The sequence below is a fragment of the Bubalus bubalis genome, chromosome 16, assembly GCF_019923935.1.
Source record: "Bubalus bubalis isolate 160015118507 breed Murrah chromosome 16, NDDB_SH_1, whole genome shotgun sequence".
NCBI classification, from domain to species: domain Eukaryota; kingdom Metazoa; phylum Chordata; class Mammalia; order Artiodactyla; family Bovidae; genus Bubalus; species Bubalus bubalis.
Genome location: NC_059172.1, coordinates 49759630 through 49781801, shown reverse-complemented (window position 1 = coordinate 49781801; position 22172 = coordinate 49759630). Strand labels below are relative to the sequence as shown.

The 22172-nt window shown below is 52.8% G+C and overlaps 1 protein-coding gene across 15 annotated transcripts in view; it reads left to right on the top strand.

The window, feature by feature from the left end:
- The window catches only part of PLEKHA7 (pleckstrin homology domain containing A7), a 229650-nt gene extending 208710 nt beyond the window's left edge, over positions 1-20940 (top strand). For 8 of the 15 annotated variants that reach the window (XM_025266703.3, XM_025266700.3, XM_044929578.2 and 5 more), the window contains 11 exons: positions 2325-2433; positions 2596-2822; positions 5713-5901; positions 5997-6114; positions 7938-8041; positions 9516-9716; positions 12583-12741; positions 15124-15257; positions 16144-16286; positions 17845-17955; positions 19534-20940. In XM_025266703.3, the coding sequence (XP_025122488.3) occupies positions 2325-2433; positions 2596-2822; positions 5713-5901; positions 5997-6114; positions 7938-8041; positions 9516-9716; positions 12583-12741; positions 15124-15257; positions 16144-16286; positions 17845-17945 (1485 nt within the window). In that variant the 3' untranslated portion in view covers positions 17946-17955; positions 19534-20940. Of the gene's footprint in view, positions 1-2324; positions 2434-2595; positions 2823-5712; positions 5902-5996; positions 6115-7937; positions 8042-9515; positions 11145-12582; positions 12742-15123; positions 15258-16143; positions 16287-17844; positions 17956-19533 lie in introns of those variants that run through there. The other 7 variants (XM_025266706.3, XM_025266702.3, XM_025266701.3 and 4 more) reach the window with 6 other exon arrangements.
- The last annotated feature ends 1232 nt before the right edge of the window (positions 20941-22172 follow it).

Sequence of the window (22172 nt, the reverse complement as noted above, 5' to 3'; positions counted from 1 at the left end):
CTTTGCTTTTCTCTGCTCTTCTCTTCCATGTTGGGGCGACAGGGAAAATGGGGGCAGGATTGTGAACTGACAGGTGGAACTATGCCAGGTAGACTGCCAGGGGAGGAGAGAGAGCGATGACCTTAACCCCACACCCCTCCTTTACCAGCCTTCTGCTTGGGGGCCTCAGCTCTAGAGATAATCCCCTTAGCTCAGTAACATGTCTGTCTTAGGACCCTTGTACCTTAAGGGGAAGCTGAGCGTTAAGCCTGCTATTTGCACATCAGCCCTGAGGATGTGCACTGGTGTTGGACAGGCTGAGAGAGTAGAAGAGCCCCGCTTAGGAGGGAGGCTTCAGACGTCTGTGGTCCTGGCTATTGGGCAGTATTTGGTCAGGGAATTTTATGTGATTGGGCCTTTACTTATTCAACATTCATGTACTGAGAAGCTGCTCAGTGCCAGGCCCTGTGGGGAGTATCCAGGAGCAGTGATCCACAAATATTACACACATGAGAACTCTTCCAGGTGAGGCTGGCAGGGAACCTTGAGAGGAAATACGGGTGTGGAGCCTTCCTTTTTAAGTCCATGACGTGGGACATGATAATTTTAAAGTTAAAAGAATACCATATCTGACGTTTAAACAACTCCATTAAAAGATGCCCACGATCCCTTAGTCAAGCAGACCCTGCTCACCTCTTTCTAGGGCATCTTCCCAGGTGGTTTTGGTTGCAACTTATCACAGTGTGCACATGGTCATGTTCAGTTCAGTTCAGTTCAGTTCAGTCTCTCAGTCGTGTCCGACTCTTTGCGACCCCATGAATCGCAGCAGCCAGGCCTCCCTGTCCATCACCAACTCCTGGAGTTCACTCAAACTCACGTCCATCGAGTCAGTGATGCCATCCAGCCATCTTATCCTCTGTCGTCCCCTTCTCCTCCTGCCCCCAGTCCCTCCCAGCATCAGAGTCTTTTCCAATGAGTCAACTCTTCGCATGAGGTGGCCAAAGTACTGGAGTTTCAGCTTTAGCATCATTCCTTCCAAATAAATCCCAGGGCTGATCTCCTTCAGAATGGACTGGTTGGATCTCCTTGCAGTCCAAGGGACTCTCAGGAGTCTTCTCCAACATCGCAGTTCAAAAGCATCAATTCTTCGGTGCTCAGCCTTCTTCACAGTCCAACTCTCACATCCATACATGACCACAGGAAAAACCATAGCCTTGACTAGACGAACCTTTGTTGGCAAAGTAATGTCTCTGCTTTTGAATATGCAGCCCTTTTCCCATTGTACTTTATTTAAAAAAAAAAAAAACAGCTTTATCATGTGATTCACATACCATAAAATTAGCTATTTTAAGTATACAATTAACTGATTTTTTAGTGAATCCACAGAGTTGTATAACCATCCCTACAATCAGTTGTGTGACATTTCCAGCTTGCCCCTAAAGAAACGTGGTCCTGTTTACAGTCCCTCCTCATCCCCATCCCAGCTCTCCACCCTTGCTCTAGCCAGCCACTACTCGACTTTCTATATGGACTTAGCTATTCTGGACATTTCATAGAAACAAAACCATACATATGTGGCACTGACGTGAGAGGCTTTTTTCACTTGACGTAATGTTTTCAAGGTTCCTCCATATTACAGCAGATGTAGTACTTCATTCCTTTTTACTGCCAAATAATGTCTACTCTGCTCATTATATTACACCCCAAATCCCAGGACTCAGCTCTGTCGTTAAAAAGATGCTCTTTATATTCTAGGGATCATGTCACTTCACGTCCTTGCCTTCTCTTCCCTTCTGCTGTAGTTGCCTGAGACAGTCTGTTTTTCAAATTGTTAAATATACCTAACGTAAAAGTTCTCCATAACCACTTAAGGATACACTTTGGTACCGTTAAGTGTATTCACACTGCTGTACACTCAGTCTTCAGAATGATTTTCATCTAGCAAACCTGAAACTCTGTACACATTAACCAGCAATCCTTCTTCCGGCTTCTCCCAGCCTCTGGCAACCAACCTTCTGCTTTCTGTCTCTGAATGTGGCTGCTCTAGATAACCTCATAGAATCACTCTGTATTTTAGGCAGTCTTTTCTTAAATGGGGTGCAAACAGGCGAGGTGCACTGGCGAGAGCTCCTCTGAGATTCCTACCCTGGACCTGGGGCCTCTCCCACGTCTGCATTTGTCCAGGAAGCTGTGAAGCAGGCTTGTCTCTAGCCCTGGTGGGGTTTCCCAAGGGGATACCGTCCTCCAGAGTGAGGGGCTCTGTCTGAAATGACAATGGAAATCCTAGGAAGAAGCCTCTGGTGAGGAGCTAAGAAGGGAATGAACCCCTACCTCCTCTTCCTCAGGAGAAATCGCAGATACAGAAGGATCTCTGGAGGATTGAAGACGTCATTGCAGGCCTGAGTGCAAATAAAGAGAACTTCAGAATCCTGGTGGAATCGGTCAAAAATCCAGGTGAGCTGATCATCTTCCTGGGGCAGGGCTGTCAGAGGCCAGCACCTAGCGCTGGGGGATGGCCCCGGGGAGGTTGGGTCTTCGTGGCATAAGTCACTGCTCTTGTCCTCTGAGGAAGGTCTTTGTTCCATCACATCCTTTCCTCCCCTCCATGCCTGTCAGAGAGAAAAACGGTGCCTTTGCTTCCTCACCCGCCTGTGCCTTCACTCTCAACCTCTGAGAGCAAGCCGCCCCCGCAGCCCAGCCCTCCCACCAGCCCCGTGCGGACCCCTCTGGAGGTTCGACTCTTCCCCCAGCTGCAAACCTACGTGCCGTACCGACCTCACCCGCCCCAGCTGAGGAAGGTGACGTCCCCCCTTCAGTCACCAACCAAGACCAAGCCCAAAGTGGTGAGTATTGAGGACTGGGAGCTGAGCATTGTCCTTTCCTCTCTGGCAGGTGAGTGTCCCACCCTGTCCTCAGGTCCACTTCTCTTGGGAGAGAAGCTTTTAGGGAAACTTGGTCAGACAGAACCAGCCAGAGCCATGAGGTAGGGGGCCCTGCCATCCTGCTTTGTCTCCCAGAACTGGAAAGGCCCCTAGAGGTGACCTAGTCCAGCCCTCCCATTTTGCATTTGGGAAGACCGAGGCAGGGCAAAAGGAAGTGACTGCACTAAGGCATGGTTTATAATCTGTGTTGTGCAGGGAAGTGTGTGGCTGCCCCATGCAGGGTTCTGTGCACACTCGTAGGTAAGTCGGTGGACAGGGAGCGCCTCTTAGCAGAAGAGAATCTTTACCTGCAGCCGAGCATGGTGCTGGGTTGTGAGGATATATGCAGTCTGCACAGTGACCTCACGGAGTATAGACAGGAAGGTCAGTATTCCCATTCCACAGATAAGAGAACTGAGGCCCAAGGTGTTCAGAATTTGCATAAGGTCTCCATATTAGCAAATCCAGTCTACGTCTTCTGACCATTGATTGTGCCATCTGACATCTAACTGGACATTCAGCCCTGATGTTCAGGTCAGTATGTAGCCCGTGTGGTTGCCTGAGCCAGCACCTTGGCTTGCCTGGCACAGAGAGGAGCCAAGCCCTTGGCTGAGTCTGTGAGCACAGGAGGCTCTAAGGAATTATTTCCAGGGCCAGGCCAGCCTTGGCTGGAAAGCATGAGGGGCCTGATCCAAGTGACAGGGAAGCCATAGCAGAAAGGATCTTGGAATGGAGACCTCCAGGTTTTTGCCAACAAGGGCCTGGAGGAGCTGTCACTGGGCACCACGTATGGTTAGGACGTCTGACAAGATCAGTGCACAATGCTGGCTAAAACACGAGTTCCCGTACCTGGTCTTCACCATCCACCTGCTTCCAGCCATTGTCTAGAGCCCAGAGCTAGAAGACAGGTGCTAGGACCCAGGGTCGCTGTGAACTTTATCTTGAGATCTCCTTCCCTCTCCCAGATCTAAGAGTCATGGAGCACCAGTCACAAGGCAGGAGGTAGAAAATAGCAAAACAAATAGCAGGAGTGGCTGGGCCAGACACTGCTACCATAAGGCAAGATGCCTGCCCCCTGGGACCCTGGGGAAAAGGCCTGGGAGCAGGATTGCCTGGACTCCAGCCCTGCCGTCCCTCTGGGATGGCCCACCCTCCATCTGAGCATCCTTAGTTTCCCCTTGTGCAGAGCAAGCAGCATGAAATAGATGATCACAGAGGCTCCTCTTCACACTTGGTTGCTGTTGCTCAGAGGTGAGGCTTTTCAGCTTGGTTGGGGGTCAGGCTCACGGGAGAGGGTGGTGTAAAACCCACCTTCTAGTTGGATATGTGTTCACCAGTTTCACCATTTTTTATTGTTGTTTCAGATTTATTTTATATTCATATTGTTTTATGTTTACTTCTGTGAATAATGATATCATCCTGTAATCGACATAAAGCATGAATATGTAATTTAATAAACAATAAAAAAGAGACTCCACATTTCATACCAACACTCAGACCAAGAAATAGGACTTGGCCAGTGGTCAGAAGCCCTTGGGCCTATGGGTCCCTTTCCAGCACAGGCTCTTTTCTCTTTCTGCCAGAGGTAACCACTATCTTGACTTTTCAGATACTTTCCTTGCTTTTTTGTTTTGTTTTGATACCTATATTTTTATCCTGAACACTTTGCCCATCTATCATAACTGTATTTATTCTTTCTTATCTTGTGTCCTTTCAACATTATCTTTGTGAAGTTCATCCCATTGCTACATGTAGCTATAGTTCTTTCATTTTTATTTGATTTTTAAAAAATTTTATATCTTAAGGATATAAAAAAGTATGTAATAAAATGTTTCCCTTCCACCCTCTATCTCCAGACATTCTGTTCCCTTCAGTTAAAGGCAATCAATGGTTTATGTTTATCTTTCCGGGGGGCTTTTTAGGATTTGGTGATTCTGAAATCTTGTTCAGGGTTGGAAACCACGGATGCTCAGAGCCTCTGGGTATCTCGGGTAGGCGGCTTAACCTTCTGTCTGAAGTCTGTCTCTCTAGAAGAATGCTGATAAACCTTTGCAAAACAAGCTTGCAGTTCCCTTTCCTGAACTCTGAAAAAATCTGAAAACCAAAGCAAAATTAGGCTAAGAAAGGGGGAGTTCAGGAGAAGAGAGTCTGGATGGTCATTTGTCCCAGGAGTGGGTGTTCATGGCAGTCGGGGGCCAGGCTGTCAGCCTGTAGGGAGGCCACAGCCCTCGGAGAGCATTGTGGATGGGGCAATTCAAGGAAAATAGTTGCATTCATCCCAGCCCAGGGAGTGGGCTGCAGAGAAGGCAGTGAGTCACCCATCCTGACAGCCTGCTCAGGGCCTGGGTCAGGCAGGAGGAAAGATTTCGTAACCATGCACATTTCTGATAGAAAGGGCAGGAGGATGTAGATGGTCCTCGCTCAGATCCGCAGCCTGCTGAAAGATCCAGAGGTCGTGCAGGGATATGAGCCAGCCCAATCTAAGCAGGGTGGGGTGGGGTGGAGGTGGTGGGGTGCTGTCATATACAGATGAGCGAGTGGAGTGAGAGCGTGGACCCATGTCCTGAGTTCTGGGTTGTGTGTAGCTAACACTTGGAAACTTGTGCATAGTTAACACTTGGAAGATGTAGAGTCCGAGGGAAGGATGGGCCTGGAGCAGAGGTGTACCCACCCTCACAGCTCAACCAGGGGAAGTGTTGGTGTCTTTGGGCTGAAGTGGTCGTGCCCTGCAGGCCCCAGGTGGCCTGCTCCGGCCCTTTGGGCCACTCGGCATCCTCTCACCAGGCACTGGTTGTGGTTTTGTTCTGAGCAGGAAGATGAGGCACCTCCCAGGCCCCCGCTCCCTGAGCTCTACAGCCCGGAGGACCAGCCCCCAGCCGTGCCCCCGCTGCCGAGGGAGGCCACCATCATCCGGCACACTTCAGTGAGGGGCCTCAAGCGGCAGTCGGACGAGAGGAAGCGAGATCGGGAGCAGGGACAGTGTGTCAACGGGGACTCCAGGGTGAGCACGGAGGACCCCTGGGGTGCCTGCTGAGTGTGGGGAGAGGGAAGGCGGCCGGACCCGGGGCGGCTGTGACGGCCTCCGACTGCCCGCAGGTGGAGCTCCGGTCGTACGTCAGCGAGCCAGAGCTGGCCACCTTCAGCGGGGACACGACCCCATCCTCCCTGGGCCTCGTGGGCTCTGAGAGCAGGTACCAGACGCTGCCAGGCAGAGGTAGGCACGACTTTCTACGGAGTCTTCCCAGGGACCCCCACCGCAGCCACACCACCGCCCGCCCCCAGCCCTCACCCGGTCTTTGCAACTCTTCTGCCTGCGGCGTGGGGCCTCCATGGGGTAGCAGCTGTCTGGGGCCTCTGGGCTGTAGACAGGGCGCATCCTTCTTACCTCTGGCTCACATCCTGATTCTCATCCTCTTTTATTACATCTGCCCCTGGGAACAATGGTAATTGTGGTGGTTGTTATAACATAAGCCCTTTATAGTCACTTAGTGAAGATTCATAATAATCCTGTGAGAGAAGTACTGTTGTTATCCCCATTTTTAGAGGTAAGAAAACCAATGAGGTAAGAAAGGAAATAACTTGCCAATTAGCCACTAAGAGATGGAGTCAGAACACAATGCCACTGTCCTGGCTCTAGATCCGCTGCACCCTACAGGCTGGGACGTGGGCTGTCTGCTGTCAGCTTGACCATCTCGGGTCTTCCATAGGTTTTCTCCTCATCTATGTCACTCTAAGACTTTAAACAAACACATCTTTCTTCTCCTTTGGGCCCTCTTCTCACTCTCTTCCCCTATCCCTCTGAGATGGAGGTGGGAACACACAGGCCCTTAGGCTCACCCATATTTCCCCCCATAGCCAGATTCTCTTCCTCAGAAATCCTTTTAAAGGGAGGCTGCCTGGAACCCCTGAGCAGGTTAGCCACACTCCCCCCATTTGGTGGGAGGTCAGGTGCTTCCTTTAGACAGGGTGTGGAAATAGGAGGCCACACAGCCGTGGTTCGGGCAGCTGTGGGGTTATGTGACTTCTAGCCCACCATGCTGGCTAGGCTTGCTGTGGCCTGAGCTGGTCCCGGCAGGGGACTGGCTTTTGCTGAGCCGGGCCACAGCGACCCCTGGCACCATGCCTGGGGACCCTGTTCTCTTCATTCAGCCTAGATGTGTTCGTTGATGGCGGTGTTAGAGGGCTGTGGGGCGGGCCGGATCTTTGTTGCTCAGCAGTCTCTGGGCACTGCAGGACATTCATCATTCTTTTTCCCATGTGCTAAATGCTAGTGGTGCCAACACCACGCCCATTGCCAGATGTCAGGGACCAGCCTTGGTAAGCATGTTGGTAGTGCACAAAGCTTGGACTGTGGCTCCACAGAATCTTGGACAAGTCGCTTAACTTCTCTAAACTTGAGATTGCACACCGTCACAGTGGTTAGGTAATGCTCCCTTGTAGGGCCAGTGGAACAAAATCTGTGTGAAACACATGGTGCGGTGCCTGCCTGTCATATGGTAAGCACTCCGTGAGCGCCTGGTGCCTCTTCTTTCCCTTCTTCATTCATTCATTCATTCAACTAGTTGTTGTTGAATTTGTCACCAGGCATGTTGACACTGTGGTTAGTGCAGTAACCAGTGAATAGACTGAAGAGTGTAGGGAATGACTGGTTCTGCCTGGGGCATTTAAAAAGGCTCTCACAGGCAGGGCATCCAGGTTGGGTCATACAGGGTGCATAGGAGTTCATCAAGAAGAAGGGCATTCCTCCCCCTCTGTCCTTTCCTCCTGCTAAGCAGCCCAGTCTTCTGCATGTGAGGGAAGATGTGGGGAGCCCTCAGATCTTCAGGGACACTGTCCCCTGTTAGGGACAATGGGCACCCATGAACTAGCCCCTCATTCCCTACCTGGGGCTTTGCTCTTCTAGGCCCTGGGAGGAAGAAGCATGGGTTGTTGGCTGGGTCCTTGTGGTCCTCTCGTGGGAGTGGGGGGTGATCAAGAAGGGGCTGGTGGCCTGTCCTCCTCACACAAATCCACTCGCTTTTCTCTTTCCTCACTAAGGCCTCTCGGGGTCCATGTCAAGGCTCCAGCAATCATCCACTATTGCTCCCTACGTCACCCTCCGGAGGGGTCTAGATGCCGAAAGCAGCAAGATGACCTACCCTGTGAGTAGGCCTTGAGAAGTTCTCGAAGGGCTCACTGCTCCCTCATGCACAGAGGGAAGGGCTCAGAGGTGGACAGTGACGGGCTGTCCTGTGAGGTGGCCCCGGCCCCTCCTCAGCTCAGCATCCCTGTCACCACGTGCTTACGATGCCTTACCCACTACCCACCAAGAGGGGCGTCACAGCACCCCCTCCATTTCCCAAGGCCCCCTGCCCTTTTCCCCGCTCTCACCCAGCAAGCCACACCCTGAGTTCTGGTCCATCACGCGGTGTGTGTGCGCCCACCTGGACAGGCCTGGGCCTCAGGGTCTGCATCTGCAGGGTGGGGTGCTGCCAGAGGGCCCATGAGGGCTGGGTTGTCATGTCCCTGAGTGTGCTTAGAGGGGAGAGAGTGTGTGTGTGTGAATGTGAGTGTGTATGTGTGGGTGTGTGTGTGTGTGTGTGTGTGTGTGTGACTGTGTGAATGTGAGTGTGTCTGAGTGTGTGTGTGTGTGTGGGTGAGTGTGGTGTATGTATGTGCCTCAGTGTGCTTAGAGGGAAGAGAGAGAGTTGTGTGTGTGTGAGTGTGAATGTGAGTGTGGGGGGGTGAGTGTGTGTAACTGTATGAATGGGAGTGTGTGTGTGAGTGTGAATGTGTGTGTGTGAGTGTGTGTGTGTATGTGTCTCAATGTGCTTGGGGGGGAGAGAGAATGTGTGTGTGTGAATGTGAGTGTGTATGTGTGTGTGTGTGAATGTGAGTGTGTGTGTGTGTGTGTGTGGGTGAGTGTGTGTATGTATGTGTCTCAGTGTGCTTAGAGGGAAGAGAGAGAATGTGTGTGTGTATAAATGTGTATGTGTGTCTCTGTGCTTAGAGGCGAGAGAGTGAGTGTGTATGTGAATGTGAGTGTGTGTGTGTGTGGGTGAGTGTGGTGTGTGTATGTGTCTCAGTGTGCTTAGAGGGAAGAGAGAGAGTATGTGTGTGTGTGTGAGTGTGAATGTGAGTGTGTGTGTGTGTGTATGTGTCTCAATGTGCTTAGAGGGGAGAGAGAATGTGAGTGTGTATGTGTGGGTGTGTGTGTGAATGTGAGTGTGTGTGTGGGTGAGTGTGTGTATGTATGTGTCTCAGTGTGCTTAGAGGGAAGAGAGAGAATGTGTGTGTGTGTATAAATGTGTATGTCTGTGTGTCTCTGAGTGTGCTTAGAGGCGAGAGAGTGTGTGAGTGTGTGAGTATGTGAATGTGAGTGTGTGTCTGTCTGGGTGAGTGTGTGTGTGTGTCTCTGTGCTTAGAGGGAAGAGAGAATGTGTGTGTGTGTGAGTGTGAATGTGTGTTCTGTGTGTGTGTCTCTGAGTGTGCTTAGAGACGAGAGAGAGTGGGTGTGTGAGTATGTGAATGTGTCTGTGTGTGTGTGTGAGTTTGTGCGTGCACGGGCTGAAGCCAGGTGGCTGGCTGCCCTCTGTTCTCAGCCCAGCCGCCCTGTCTGCCCCTCCTGCCCCTCAGAGACCCAAGAGTGCCTTGGAGCGCCTGTACTCAGGAGACCACCAGCGGGGCAAGATGAGTGCGGAGGAGCAGCTGGAGCGCATGAAGCGGCACCAGAAGGCGCTGGTCCGGGAGCGCAAGAGGACGCTGAGCCAAGGAGAGAGGACGGGGCTGCCCTCGTCCCGCTACCTCAGCCAACCGCTCCCGGGAGACCTCGGCTCAGTATGTTAGGAGGGTCCAGGCAGGCGGGGCTGGGACAGGGAGCAGAGCTTCCCCGAGGCCCCCAGAGCCGAGCCCGGCTCACCCCCGAGAGAGTGGTTCAGAGAACGCCCCGTGGGCTATGTGTCCGCAAGCCAGGCCACGTAAGTGACTTGGTCAGAGGGTGCCCCGAACTAGAGAAAGAGTGAGGATGTCACGGCAGGAGCCCAGGAGCCAGAGGAAGCGTCCACGGTCAGGTCTCCGAGAGTCGAGCTTGAGGGAGAGGCCCTTCTTCGGCATTCTGAGTCTCTCGCCTGAACCCAGGACTTGGGAAGTACAGAGTTGGAGGAGTGGAGGAGAAAGATGGTGCTACGATTTGAGGAGTGCAAGTCAACCAGCCTCCCAAACCTCCAAGCAGGTGCCCTGGGGAGCAACTGAGCAGGGTGTGGTGCCCCACACCCCTGAGGGCCCGGGGTCTCCCACAGCTAGAGGTGCGGACAGGCCCTGCACCCCAGGAGAGCCAGGCTGCCTGCTGCCCTCTGGTGGTGCTTCCAGGCACTGCACCCTGCCCACAGTCGCCTTAGGTCCCTTTTGGAAACATTCCACTGGATTTTTCTCTATTGTTTGAAATCAAATGTTTCCCTAGACCTCTAGCCTGACTGTTCTTTCCCTAATTCATTGCACAAGCTCTTTTGCTTTTAGCGTTACCGCTCATTGCCTCTCTAATCCTGCCTGATTGTGTTTACAGAAGCTTCTAATTTGCATCCACCATTCTCTAACTGGCCTGTGCTCCTGTTACCAGGCTTACAATAGCAGCTCTTTTCTCCATAGCCTAGCGAGCCCTCCCATGTGTGACTCACTTTCTGCTGCCCCCTTTATGCAGGCTTACTGACTCATAATTCACTTATCCCAAAAGCGGCCCCACAAGGCTGAGCCAGCCCCACTGCCCAAGGGCGGTGGTCTTTGCCAGAGGTCTGGGCGTGATGAATTTATTAATGTCCATGCCTTATACTGGGATAGTAGACATGGACTTCAGAGATTGCACGTTTGAATAAATTCTGCCAAGTCTGAGGTGGTTCGGTTTTAATTCCTCCAGCCCCATCGGCACAATTTCTTATGGAAAACTTTTTGTGTTCTAGTATTTTATAACTTGAACAGGTAGCAAGATACATTATGATTTGTATTCAGAGGGCCTCTCGGCAGCTGTTAGGTCAGACACCAAAGGGATAAGACCCAGCACACTCATATCCTGAAAAGCTGCAAAGCCAGTAACTTTTAAACTTTGTAAGTAAATGTCTTATGAGATAAAACTGACTTTTTACAACCTGATGTCTCAAATGTAGAAAAATGATCTAAAAATCGTAACTTGAATACTTTGTAATTTTTTCTCTTTAAAAAAGACTTGTGTTAAGTCTCTGCCTCAGCGCCAATAAACATGTTGCTTAATGATGATGGATTGGCGTGGTTCTTCCCCAGGATAAACTGTACAGTCCAGTGAACTTTTTCTGTCTGTGGAAGCAATCAGGCTGGGTTTATGTGAGGACCTGTCTCTCTTTGGGGCATTGGTGAGCGTGTCAGAAAATGTGTGTTTTCTTTGTGAATCAATCATTAAATTAATTTTTCATCCCTGAATCTTCAACTGTCTAATCTTTTCATACTTTAGTAGGAAGCCATCACCTGAGAGTGATTATGTTGACGTAGAGTCAGTATTGAGAGCTTGTGCATGAGTGGGTGAAATGTGCTGTTATGGCTATGGGTTTGGGGCTCAGGTGAGCGGGGCTGGAGGGGACATTAAAGACGATTGTGACCACTCGGGGCTCTGTGAGGTGGATGAGGTGAGAGGGAGGATGCAGCCTGATATGGAGAAGTTTCTGCTTGGCTTCTGCTCAAGAAAAGGGAGGCTTTGAGCCCGTCGCCTCCTCTTAGCAACCTGCTCAACATGGAGTTCTGTGGGGATGAAGGCCACAGGTGATTAGGAAGACCCAAGTGAAGCCCAACCATAGTACTGGGTTTTGTTTTTAGTTTCTATTTTATATTGGAGTATAGCAGGTTAACAATGTTGTGATAGTTTCAGCCATATGTGTGTGTGTCTCCGTTCTCTGTGCTGGGATCTTAAAGTGGCCGGGTTAGAGTTTCCCTCTATGAAGCTTGCTCATTACAGAGTTGGGAATGTTGAGTTTGATTTAACATTTAAATCTTACATGGTTTTGGTTTTTCTAACTTAAATAGATGCCTGGTACACAGCAGCTTATCTGCCTCAGTGGTCCTTAGCTGCTCCTGCTCACACGTCCCCCGCCCCACTGTAGATGCAATATTCCCAGCCCTCACTGTGACCTGTTGGGAATTCCCACGAGAGAGCATCTTGCTATCCCACTTGCTTACCAGGGCCTTGGAGGGTTTTGTTTTTTCCGTTGTTTCTGAGCTGGGACATAGGACTGCAGAACCAGGAAAGGCTTCCATGAGCTGTCAGCAAACCCCTTCTCTGGAGCTCTGTCCCAGATTCAGTTTTGGGGTCACCTTCTGGGACCTGGAGGCTTCCTGTATCCCTGGGGACTATTGTAAGTCTAAAGTCGTGGATCACAGACCTGTGCCCTGGAGGTTGGAACACTCTGGGGCCAGATCAGAGAGACATGAGCACCTGGAGTCAGGCTGTATCAAAGGGGCAGAGGCCTTGTTCTCTCTGTCACAGAGTTTCAGCACACAACAGAGAGCATCCATGTCACAGACCACAGCTGCCTTCTTTCAGAGACGGTGTTGAGGTCCATGGTCATACAGCTTTTCCCTAACGAGTCACAGACCCAACTTCCCAAGAACCCTGGTGCCCACAAGACCCACCCAGAAGGGGCCGATCAGGAAGTGACTACATCTCACCCTCTCCTTCTGTTGCCAGTGGAAGCGTGAGCAGGACTTTGACCTGCAGCTGCTGGAACGGGCTGTACAAGGGGACAGAAAGGACAAGGAAGAGAATGGCTGGCTGAAGGTGCAGGCCATGCCTGTCACTGAATTGGACCTGGAACCACAAGACTATGACGTGGACATCAGCAGAGAGGTGAGGGCGGGGGCTTCCTTCATGCCTCATTCCTTCTGAGGCATGGCCTTCAGACTGCAGCCTGACCCACCCTCCAGGGGCACGGGGGGTGTTGCCCTGAATGGGACAGGCTCGGCTTCAGTGTGGCCCAGAGGATGGGTGAACAGCAGCTGGAGGTGGTGAGAGGAGTCCAGACATTGTGATGCAGGCTCAGATCCGTCTCTCTGGAACTGGGGGCAAGTCATTTAACTTCTCCGTGCCTTGGTTTCCTCAGCAGTAATGTCAGTTGTGGTGAGGGTTAAGAGACTCAGCACATTGCCCGAACGATTGGCAATGATCAGAAAGCTATGAGCACAGGACCTGGCACGTAATAGGAATGTGATCAGGTCGTTGTTATTGTTAGGATATGTTCCCTGGAAAACCAGGAGTTGGTCTTGCAGCTGGCTAGTCAGGCTAGTTTAGGCAATCAGACTTGAGATGGGGGAAAGGGGAGGCAGGTTTAGAAATCACAGGTGAAATTTTGGGACTTCCCTGGTGATCCAGTGGTTAAGACTCTGAGGTCCCAATGCAGGGGACCCAGGTTCAACCCCTGGTCAGGGAACTAGAACCCACATACCACAACTAAGAGTTTGGGTGCCACAACTAAAGATCCTGTGTGTTGCAGCTAAAACCCGGCACAGCCGCAGCAATAAATATCATTACATTAAAAAAAAAAGAAATCACAGGTGAAATTTCCAGGTGTGGCAGAGGCTGGGCGACCTGGATAGGACTGGTCTGAATTCCTGGCGCCCTCTGGTGGCTCAAATACATCATGACCAGGCAGGCCCAGAAGAGCAAGTAACCGCAGCCAAGAGTGTCTTTACCGGAAGGAAGAGAAAGGGAGTCAGTGCATGACAGACTCAGGGTCTTCAAGACATAGGGTGGTCTCCTGTGTTGTGCCCCTCGTAAGCTCTGTAGAGCAGTGTTTATGGCTGTTTGGTTCACCTTTATGCACCCAGCACCAGGCCTGGCACACAATAGCCACTCTCTAAATATTTGCTGAATGACGACTCTGTTGAATGAAGTGCACAGTAGCCCAAACGCAGTTGTGTGAGGACTCGGCCTGGCCTGAAACTGCATGAGAGGAAGTGCTCTTACCACGTGAAGGATAGATCAGACCAGAGTAGGGCAGACTGACGCCTGTGGAGTACCTGGGTTCTGGGGTCCACTGGGCCTCCAGGGGTTAACGAGGTTAGTCCCCTGCCTTAAGCCCCTTTCCCTTTGGCACCTCTAAAGCAGCCAGAAGTCCATGATTCTCAGATTCACAAAAGAAGCTTCTACAGTCTTGCTTTGGCAGTGGGAAGTGCTTTGTGGTGTCCTGATTAGCCTGCCAGCCAAGGGGAAAAGTCCTTCCTTATCTCTAACCTAAATCCCTGCTCCTGCAATGTGATCTGCATCCTTGTCCTGGATCTGCCTTCATTGGGAAAAACAGGAGCTTTTTCTTGCTATCTTTCACCAGAATGGAATGTAGGGATGAGTTTAAATTCAAGTCCATATTTGCCCTGGGATTAGATTGACCTTGTCTTTAGGAGTTTCAACCAACCTCATTTTAAATGTCCTGCTGTTACTCAAGGAGAAAAAAATTCCCTAAGGTATGCGAAAGTTGCCTTTAGCTTTCTTGGCCCAAGTAAGGTTTCACTAAGCTGAGGTTGCTGTTGGGTTTGTGTGAGACTAGAGGGGTGGGGTAGGGGTCAGTTTCCTTTTGAGAGCAAGAGATGCAACGTGGCTGCCTCCTGTCTGGGTCAGAGGGCCTTTTGTAGGGACAAAAATCACTGTCACTTTCTTTCATTCCTCCTCCCAGCCACCCATCCATCTGCCCACCCACCCATCTAACTATCCAAGGAGTGTTTGCTGAAGGGCTACGGAGTACCAAGTGTCTGAACTAGACAGTGGAGAAACAAACGGAAAACAGAGACAGGATGGGCGGGAGAGGCACAGTCAGGGAAGGTTTCTGGAGGTGAGGTTGGGAGGATGAGAGAGTCCGTGGAGCCCGGAGAGGAGCATCCCAGGCAGAGGGGAGAGCCCCAGGGGTCTGTGGGGCTGGAGAGGTCCGCACAGGTCAGATCACGTGGAGGGTGGCGTCATGGGTGACTGCTGTCCTCCTCGGGCTTCTGGTCTATTTACTTTGGCTTCCCCTTTCCCTTCCCTTGGGCAGTAGGAGATGCTGGGTATGGTGGAAAGAGCACGGGCTTTGGAGTCAAACCCAGATGCAGATCCTGACTCCACAGTGAACTGCTGCTGCTGTGATCTCAGCAAATACTTGAGTCTGTGGGCAGCTCTGTGTGCCTGCTGGTGGGGGGACAGGGTCAGGGAGTGGGTCTCAAACCAAATATCCCAACCACCGCCACCCGGCCCTTTCCTCAGCTCTCCAAACCAGAGAAGGTCTCCATCCCCGAGCGTTATGTGGAGCTGGATCCTGAAGAGCCGCCCAGCCTGGAGGAGCTGCAGGCGCGGTACCGCAAAGCTGAGAAGATCCGTAACATCCTCACCCGGTCCAGGTCAGCCCTCATGACTCCCGAGTCCTGACAGCCTGCTAGGTCGCCCCGGGGGTGTCTCAGCTGAACGGACCGGACTGGGCTGCCCAGGGTGTGTGTGTTTTATCAGGCCTCTGTCTTAGGCAAACATTGCTCATTGTAAGGGGCAGGTTGGCTCTCAGCACATTACCGACAGATCAGCGAGGAAGCTCGCCCAGGTCACCTGAAGGTCATGAAGCTCTCAGAGGGCCATGCTAGGCCCTCGCCCCCAGATCTGTGTCCCGTGGCCCTGGCAAATGTGGAGAGTGGAGCTAAGTGTGGCGGTGAAGTGGACACGCTTAGAGATTGCCCCCAAGGATGGTGCTCCCAGCCCCAGGGCCTGTGTTCCCTCATTTAGACCCTAGACCTTTGGAGTCCCTGCTTTGGTCCCCAAATCAGAGCCACTGTTCACCTATCAAAGTGGCCTGTGCCAGTGGCCTGTGGCCTAGACCAGAGCCACGGGCCCAGCCGTGTCCTGAGCTGCCAGAGGCCTCATCCACACCCCTGGAGGCCAGGAGAGGACCCCAGCAAGTGGCTTTCCTGTCCCATCAGCCCCTGTAGCCTCAGAAACATAAACCTGGTGTTTGAGGTCCTCCATTTCAGAGCCAGGTTAGCCTTTTCAAGTCTGGAGGGAATAGGAGCCTAGAGCCAGAATTCTTACCTTGGGGTCTGTGATCCCCCAGAGGAGGGGCAAAGCTGTGGCTGGGCGTTTAAGGAGAGGAGCTCGTGCACCTTGGTCTGAAGAGAAAGTGCCCTGCTTTTATCTAACACCCTCAGAAAGGTGAGATCCTCAGGCCAGGGGGACCCCCCTCTCCTGAGGTGGACGCCATGGGCAGGGAGGCCCACAGCCCACTTTCTGGCCCTCCCGCAGCATGTGCAATCTGCAGCCGACCGCCAGCCAGGACCGGAACAGCGTGGCAGACCTGGACTCGCAGCTGCAGGAGCAGGAGCGTATCATCAACATCTCCTATGCCCTGGCCTCGGAGGCCTCCCAGCGCAGCAAGCAGGTGGCAGGTGAGGCCGCGGGGGCAGCCTCGGAGGCTGGGCCCCAGCCCCTGCTCCCTGGGTTCAGGGCCCAGCCCAGCCTGTCCAGAGTTGGTGGGAAAGCAGGCATCAGGCTTAGAAATTGAGGAACAGTGGTGTTTGCCCTGTCCCTTGCAGGGCGTGGTGGGGGCAGAGTGGGCAGGCTGAGCAGGGGAGCTGGCGCTCAGGAGCGTTGGAGGACGGAGGTCTGGGAGAGGCCATGCGGCTCACGGTTAGCCCTGGGAGTGGTGCTGCTCTTCTGCTCTCTCTAGGTGGCCGGTTGAGAACAGGCTTTTCTGGCTCCTGAGTTGAGGGGTCAAGGCTAAAATTTCTGGCCTCACGAAGAAGGGGCAGGAAAGCCTCTGGTGCTTGGATTTCTTGCGGGACGAGACAGAAGGGGCCCCTCTAACCCTCCTTGGGGTCTCTGCTTTGTTCCCCAAATCAGAGGCACTGTCCATCTATCAGAGTTGCCTCTGAGTGACCTGTGCCAGAAAGCAGGACTTGGAAAGTGGGACATTGTTGTCCAGTGGGGAAGAAAAATATACCACAGGACGGGAGGGGGTGTGTGTGTGTGTACGTACATGTGCACATGTGTAAAAAAGGCTTTCTCTTTGTCAGGAGTGTATATGTATTTGTGTGTGTACATGTACACGTATGTAAAAGAGGCTTTCTCTCTCAGCTGGGAAAGCGACTCCTGGCTCCTCTCCCCACCCTCACCCTCCTATGTGAGCCCTCGCAGTTCACGCAGGGCTGTTTCTCCCCAGGCGTGGCGGCCCCTGCGTGTCTAGGGTGCCCTTGGCCAGGAGTGAGGGTGGTCGTAGAGTGAAGTGGTGTCACAGTCCCCACCCGTCCTCCAACTCTGGCCAAAGGGTCTAGAAGTGGCTGAGGGTGGGGCCTGCCACGCCCTGAGGTGGTGGCCCTGGGGAGCAGAGCTGTACCAAGAAGCCGTGGGATGACAGGGCAGGAGGAAGCCTGTTCTCCCTCCCCCAGCTCTGGTGCCGTACAGAGTCCCTGAGGTCCCTGCTGTCCTGACTCCCCTGAGGACATGTGCGTCAGCCGAGAGGGCGTCCTTGTGGGGGAGACAGCAGGCGGCTCCCCCAGGCCCGTCCTCCTGATGATCCTGGGGGTCCCTGAGGCCCTGCACGGCGGTTTTGAATTCCTCCCTGTGTCCAGGGGTCCAGCGGGGGCACCTGCCCTGCCGTAAATCACCCTCCTCTCTGGCCTGTGCTTGCTCTTACCTGCGTGGACATACTGTCCTTGGCTTCCTCCCTGCCAGCAGGCGAGTGCGCCCCAGCCCTCCCACCGTGTCCCCCGCGATCACTCCCCTGCTGAGTGGCCTCCTCTGCTGCAGCCCCTCCTCACTCTTGCTCCCTTTCTGCAGTCCCAGGCCAGGCCCCAACCCGGCCCCATGGGCGTGTCCCCCGAGCCCAGGCCACTAGTGGCGGGCGGTGGGGCCCACAGCTCCCTGGCCCTGCCGAGTGGGGCGTTTGGAGCTGCGGGAGCAGACGAGGAGCCTAACACGCCGCTTAATTCCTGTCTGCCCGTCTAGCGCAGCAGCTGGCCCTCCTCCCGCCTAAAGCCCCCCTGTCCTCCAGGACCGTGCCACCTTACCCCCCCTTAAGCAACGGACTCCACTACACCTTTGTCTAACACCTTCCAAGTAAGAGCCCCTGCCTGGCGTCGTGGCCCCTCTCCTGGCTCTGAGCATGTCCCCTCCCTGCTGCTGAGACGATAGCAGTACCACCTGCTGATGCTTCCTTCCTTGGGCAAAGCGGCCGCTGGGGAGACCTCCTGGGCTGGTGGGCAGGAGCGGGTCTGTTGGTTTTTAGGAACTCAGTGTTTGGTGGCTCCCATACAGGAGAACCTGTGAAATCTCAGGGACCAGAGCCACGCCCCTCCCTGCCCAGCTGTCCTTCCTGCGGGCGGCCTAGTGCCCCCAAGGGACCCGTGTGAGCCAGATGGTGTGTAGGGCTTTCCCTCTTGTCCCTCTCTAGTGTTTATGGTTGACATTGCTGAGCACCAGCGACAACCCTGTGGGGATATTCACCCCATTTTACAGATGAGGAAGAGCAGCTCAGAGCCTGTGAGGGAATGGCCCAAAGAATCATGGCTGTGGGTGTCAGAACCAGGGTGGGGACCCTTTCCTCGTGAGTCCTCTCTCGCCACTTGTGTGCCCATCTGGCCACCCGAGGAGCTCTAGGTGTTTGGAGAAGGGAGTGCAGTGAGGGATGGAGGTGCGTGGTTGGGGTGGAGACATGCTCTTGGGCAGGTGTCCCCCAGCCTGAGGGTGGCAGGAGGAGGTTGGCCTTGGGACAGGCTCTAGGGAGGTATACAGTAGGGACCCGTGGCTGAGGAACCCCAGGGAAATGCTCCATCAGGTCTTGGCTCCAGAGGACCCTGTAAAGGCCACAGCATCTTCTGGGGTCACAGGTGGGGTGTGTAGTTTTCTCCTAGAGATCTGAGTGTCCCAGGTCACAGAGAGGCTCTGTTCCTATCAGCTTTTGGCACCTCTGTGGCCATGAGTAGGCCTCCGATGCTCTTTTCAGAGCCCATCCACATTTCCTTTTACCCTTCCAGCATCCTCAGCAGTTCTAGGAGATTGGTGCGATCACCCTGTACTCTTGCCTGGAAAATCCCATGGATGGAGGAGCCTGGTGGGCTGCAGTCCATGGGGTCACTAGGAGTCAGACATGACTGAGCAACTTCACTTTCACTTTTCACTTTGATGCATTGGAGAAGGAAATGGCAACCCACTCCAGTGTTCTTGCCTGGAGAATCCCAGGGACGGGAGAGCCTGGTGGGCTGCTGTCTCTGGGGTCGCACAGAGTCGGACACGACTGAAGCGCCTTAGCAGCAGCAGCAGCAACAAGGGCCATGGAAGCTGAGCAACTTACCCAGAGTGACTCAGCAAACAGAGGGCGGGGCTGGAACTGGAACCCAGAGTCCTCTTTGCTCAGGCCTATGGCCCTGTTAGAGCAGGGACCCAGTCTCAGGGCCAGTGTGTGTCTGGCAGACTTCCTAGAAGTGATGGGGTGGAGGAAAGGTGGGGCACCTATGAGTCCTAGAGCCCGAGCGTCCCCCAGCAGCGGCCGCAGTGCCCTGGCCCCTGCCCGGCTGCACTCTGTCTTGTTAGCCTGCCATTCCCTGTCCGAAGTGTGCGCAAACAAGCCCACCACCTGCTCCCCAGAGTGGGTTGGGGTCCTGCCAGCCCCTCACTGTCGCCTCTGCTTTTTGCCAGCCCAGGCAGTGACTGACCCGTGATCCAGCACACACAGAAGTCTGGAGCCAGGGGCCAGCAGAACCAGTTTCCTCCGAGAAGATCCATCCTTCTTGCACCAAGGAAACCCCTTCCAGCTAAGCGGGGGTTCAGCCTGGAGGATGGAGTAGCCCGTCAGCTGTGGGGCGTCCATCACAGGGCGAGGTCCTAACCCCCCTGCTTGTTTTAGTTCAGACTCCTTTTACATATGACAAAGGCACTTTTGATACACACTGTACAATACTGATGCTGTATTTTAGAATCAGGATGTATTTTATAATGTTCACCTCAAGGGCTCAGTGGCCGAGAAGGTGAGGATGCAAGATTTTGGAGCTGCACACAGATTCAGGTATCATGGGGTGGTGGGTGGGGGTGGGGCCGAAGGGCAGGGTGAGCAGAAGGCAGTCCAGCATCTGCTGAACGCAGGCGAGCTTGGATGGGAGACATGCTGCCAGTGGATTCCAGTGTGGGCTCACTGGCGTGCTGTCCAGGGCAGTGGTCAGCCGTCCCTGATCTTGACCGCCTGATGGCCAGCTCTGGAGGGTGAAGCTCCACCGAGACAGAGCCCAAGTCTGTGCCTCGGCCTTGGGTCTGCCTTAGGCCCAACAACGTGTCTAAGAACTTTGGTTCCCAACCCGCCCATGAGGTTCTCTCAGCAAAGGGCTCTTCTCAAAAATAAAAAAAGTTTGCTTTAATTAAAAAAAAAAAAAGAAATACAGAACACTTTGAAATACAGAAAAGGTGAGAAGAGCATCTTCGTCTTGTATCATAAGCAATAAACATCACACCGGGTGGCATCTATCTGCAATTCCCTGTGTCCACACTAGGCTGTGATAGTGATCCTGGGACCTTTGCAGCCTGCCCCTCAGAACACAGGTCAGCTTCCCAGGACTTGGGTCAGTGGCTGGAGGGCAGGCAGTGAGTCCCCACCATCTCTGATGGCCAGCAAGGCCATGATGGCAGAATGATGACTTGACTTCCAGCCTAAAATGGGGAAGGGGCCACCAGACCAGCTGCCGTGTTTGTGGCCCTTTATATGAGTCGTGAGCTCATGATAGTCTGCATACAGAAAATGAGGTTGAAAAGGAAAAAAAACAAAAAACCTCCGTTGGGTAGAGCCACACTTTAAATGAAAATTGGTCTTTGACTATGGTCAGAAAAATAATCTTGAATATATTTAGAAGTTGCCGTCTATTTTTAACTAACTCCATATGCTGCCAGTATCGACTTCATGACATTTGCCAAAATAAGATTTTATTTTTGCCTTTATAAGATTTTGTTGGAAAAATGAAATGAGTATTTTGCAAGAAAAAGTTAATTTAAAAAAGAAGTGTAATGGTTTGCAAAAAAAAAAATGTGATGTACAGATTAAAGTATTAACCTGGTACACCTCCTGCTTTTTGCTGGCTATTTTCCGTGAGTGCCCTGTGTTAGTTTTTTCTTTCTATTTCTTTGGAAAATTCCCAGTGTCAACTCTTGACCCTGCAGTGTTCACCTATGAAGTTTCTCCTGATGAGTTCTTGACACTTGATTGACATTGGAAGTCTAAGGGAGCAAGGCCTGTGCTCTCAGGCCCTTGGCTGGGCTTCAACAGCTGCTGAGGATGGCTCCCCACCCCAGCCCACCCAGTCGAGGGGCCACTGGGCTGTGGACAGGCTGTGGACGCCTGTGCGGGGCTGGTTTGGCAGGCGGACTGCGATCCCACAGCGAGAAGGACCCCACAGGCCCTCTTCCAACCCACATGCCGCCAGCTCGTTCCAGTGAGGCGGGTTAGTGACGGACCATTGCAAACTGGATTTGGATTTAACTCGTTTTGACTTGTGATATATGCTTGAAACAGAAGGCAGGAGGCCAGTTCGGTTTAGGGATGCGTGCATGTTCGAGTTTGTTGTTAATGGCAGTTTATCTCTGTTGCCAAGAAGAGCACCCACAGTGCAGAGTGACTCTCCAACTAGTTAAACTGGAGAGAACAGATTCCAGAGCATTCAGAAGAGGGGACACTGCTGCTTTTTTAGCTACTGATTTTTAATTTTAAAATGGAAAGTATTCTCCAGTTTTAAGCATTACTTGGAGATAGCTCCGTAACAGATGAAAGGGAGGCCAGGGTGCGAGGGGTGGGTGGTTGTGCTTTTGTGCTAAGTCGCTTCAGTCGTGTTCGACTCTTAGTGGCCCCATGGATTGTAGCCCGCCAGGCTTCTCTAGCCACAGGATTCTCCAGGCAAGAACACTGGAGTGGGTTGCCATTTCCTACTCCAGAGGATCTTCTCAACCCAGGAATGGAGCCCACATCTCTTACATCTCTTGTATTGGCAGTTGAGTTTATTTACCACCTGGGAAGGCCCAGTGAGGGGTGGAGGTGGTGGAGAATTTGTCCACAGTTGAGTGCAAGGCAAGAAAAAAAGGTACAGGAGGTAGAGCCCCCGACGCTAGATGGCCACCATTCTCTCAGCAAAAGCACGTCTGGGGTTTTCTTACTAGCTGGTCCCACGCATGGTCCTGTGTGGGAGGGAACATGGTGACTCCTAACTCTTTTCTCCACTCCAGCGGGAGGAGGCGTAGTCTGTTCTCTAAGAATCGTGGCCCAAATTTCAAACAGAGAGCATGACAGGCCCTCGACTCAG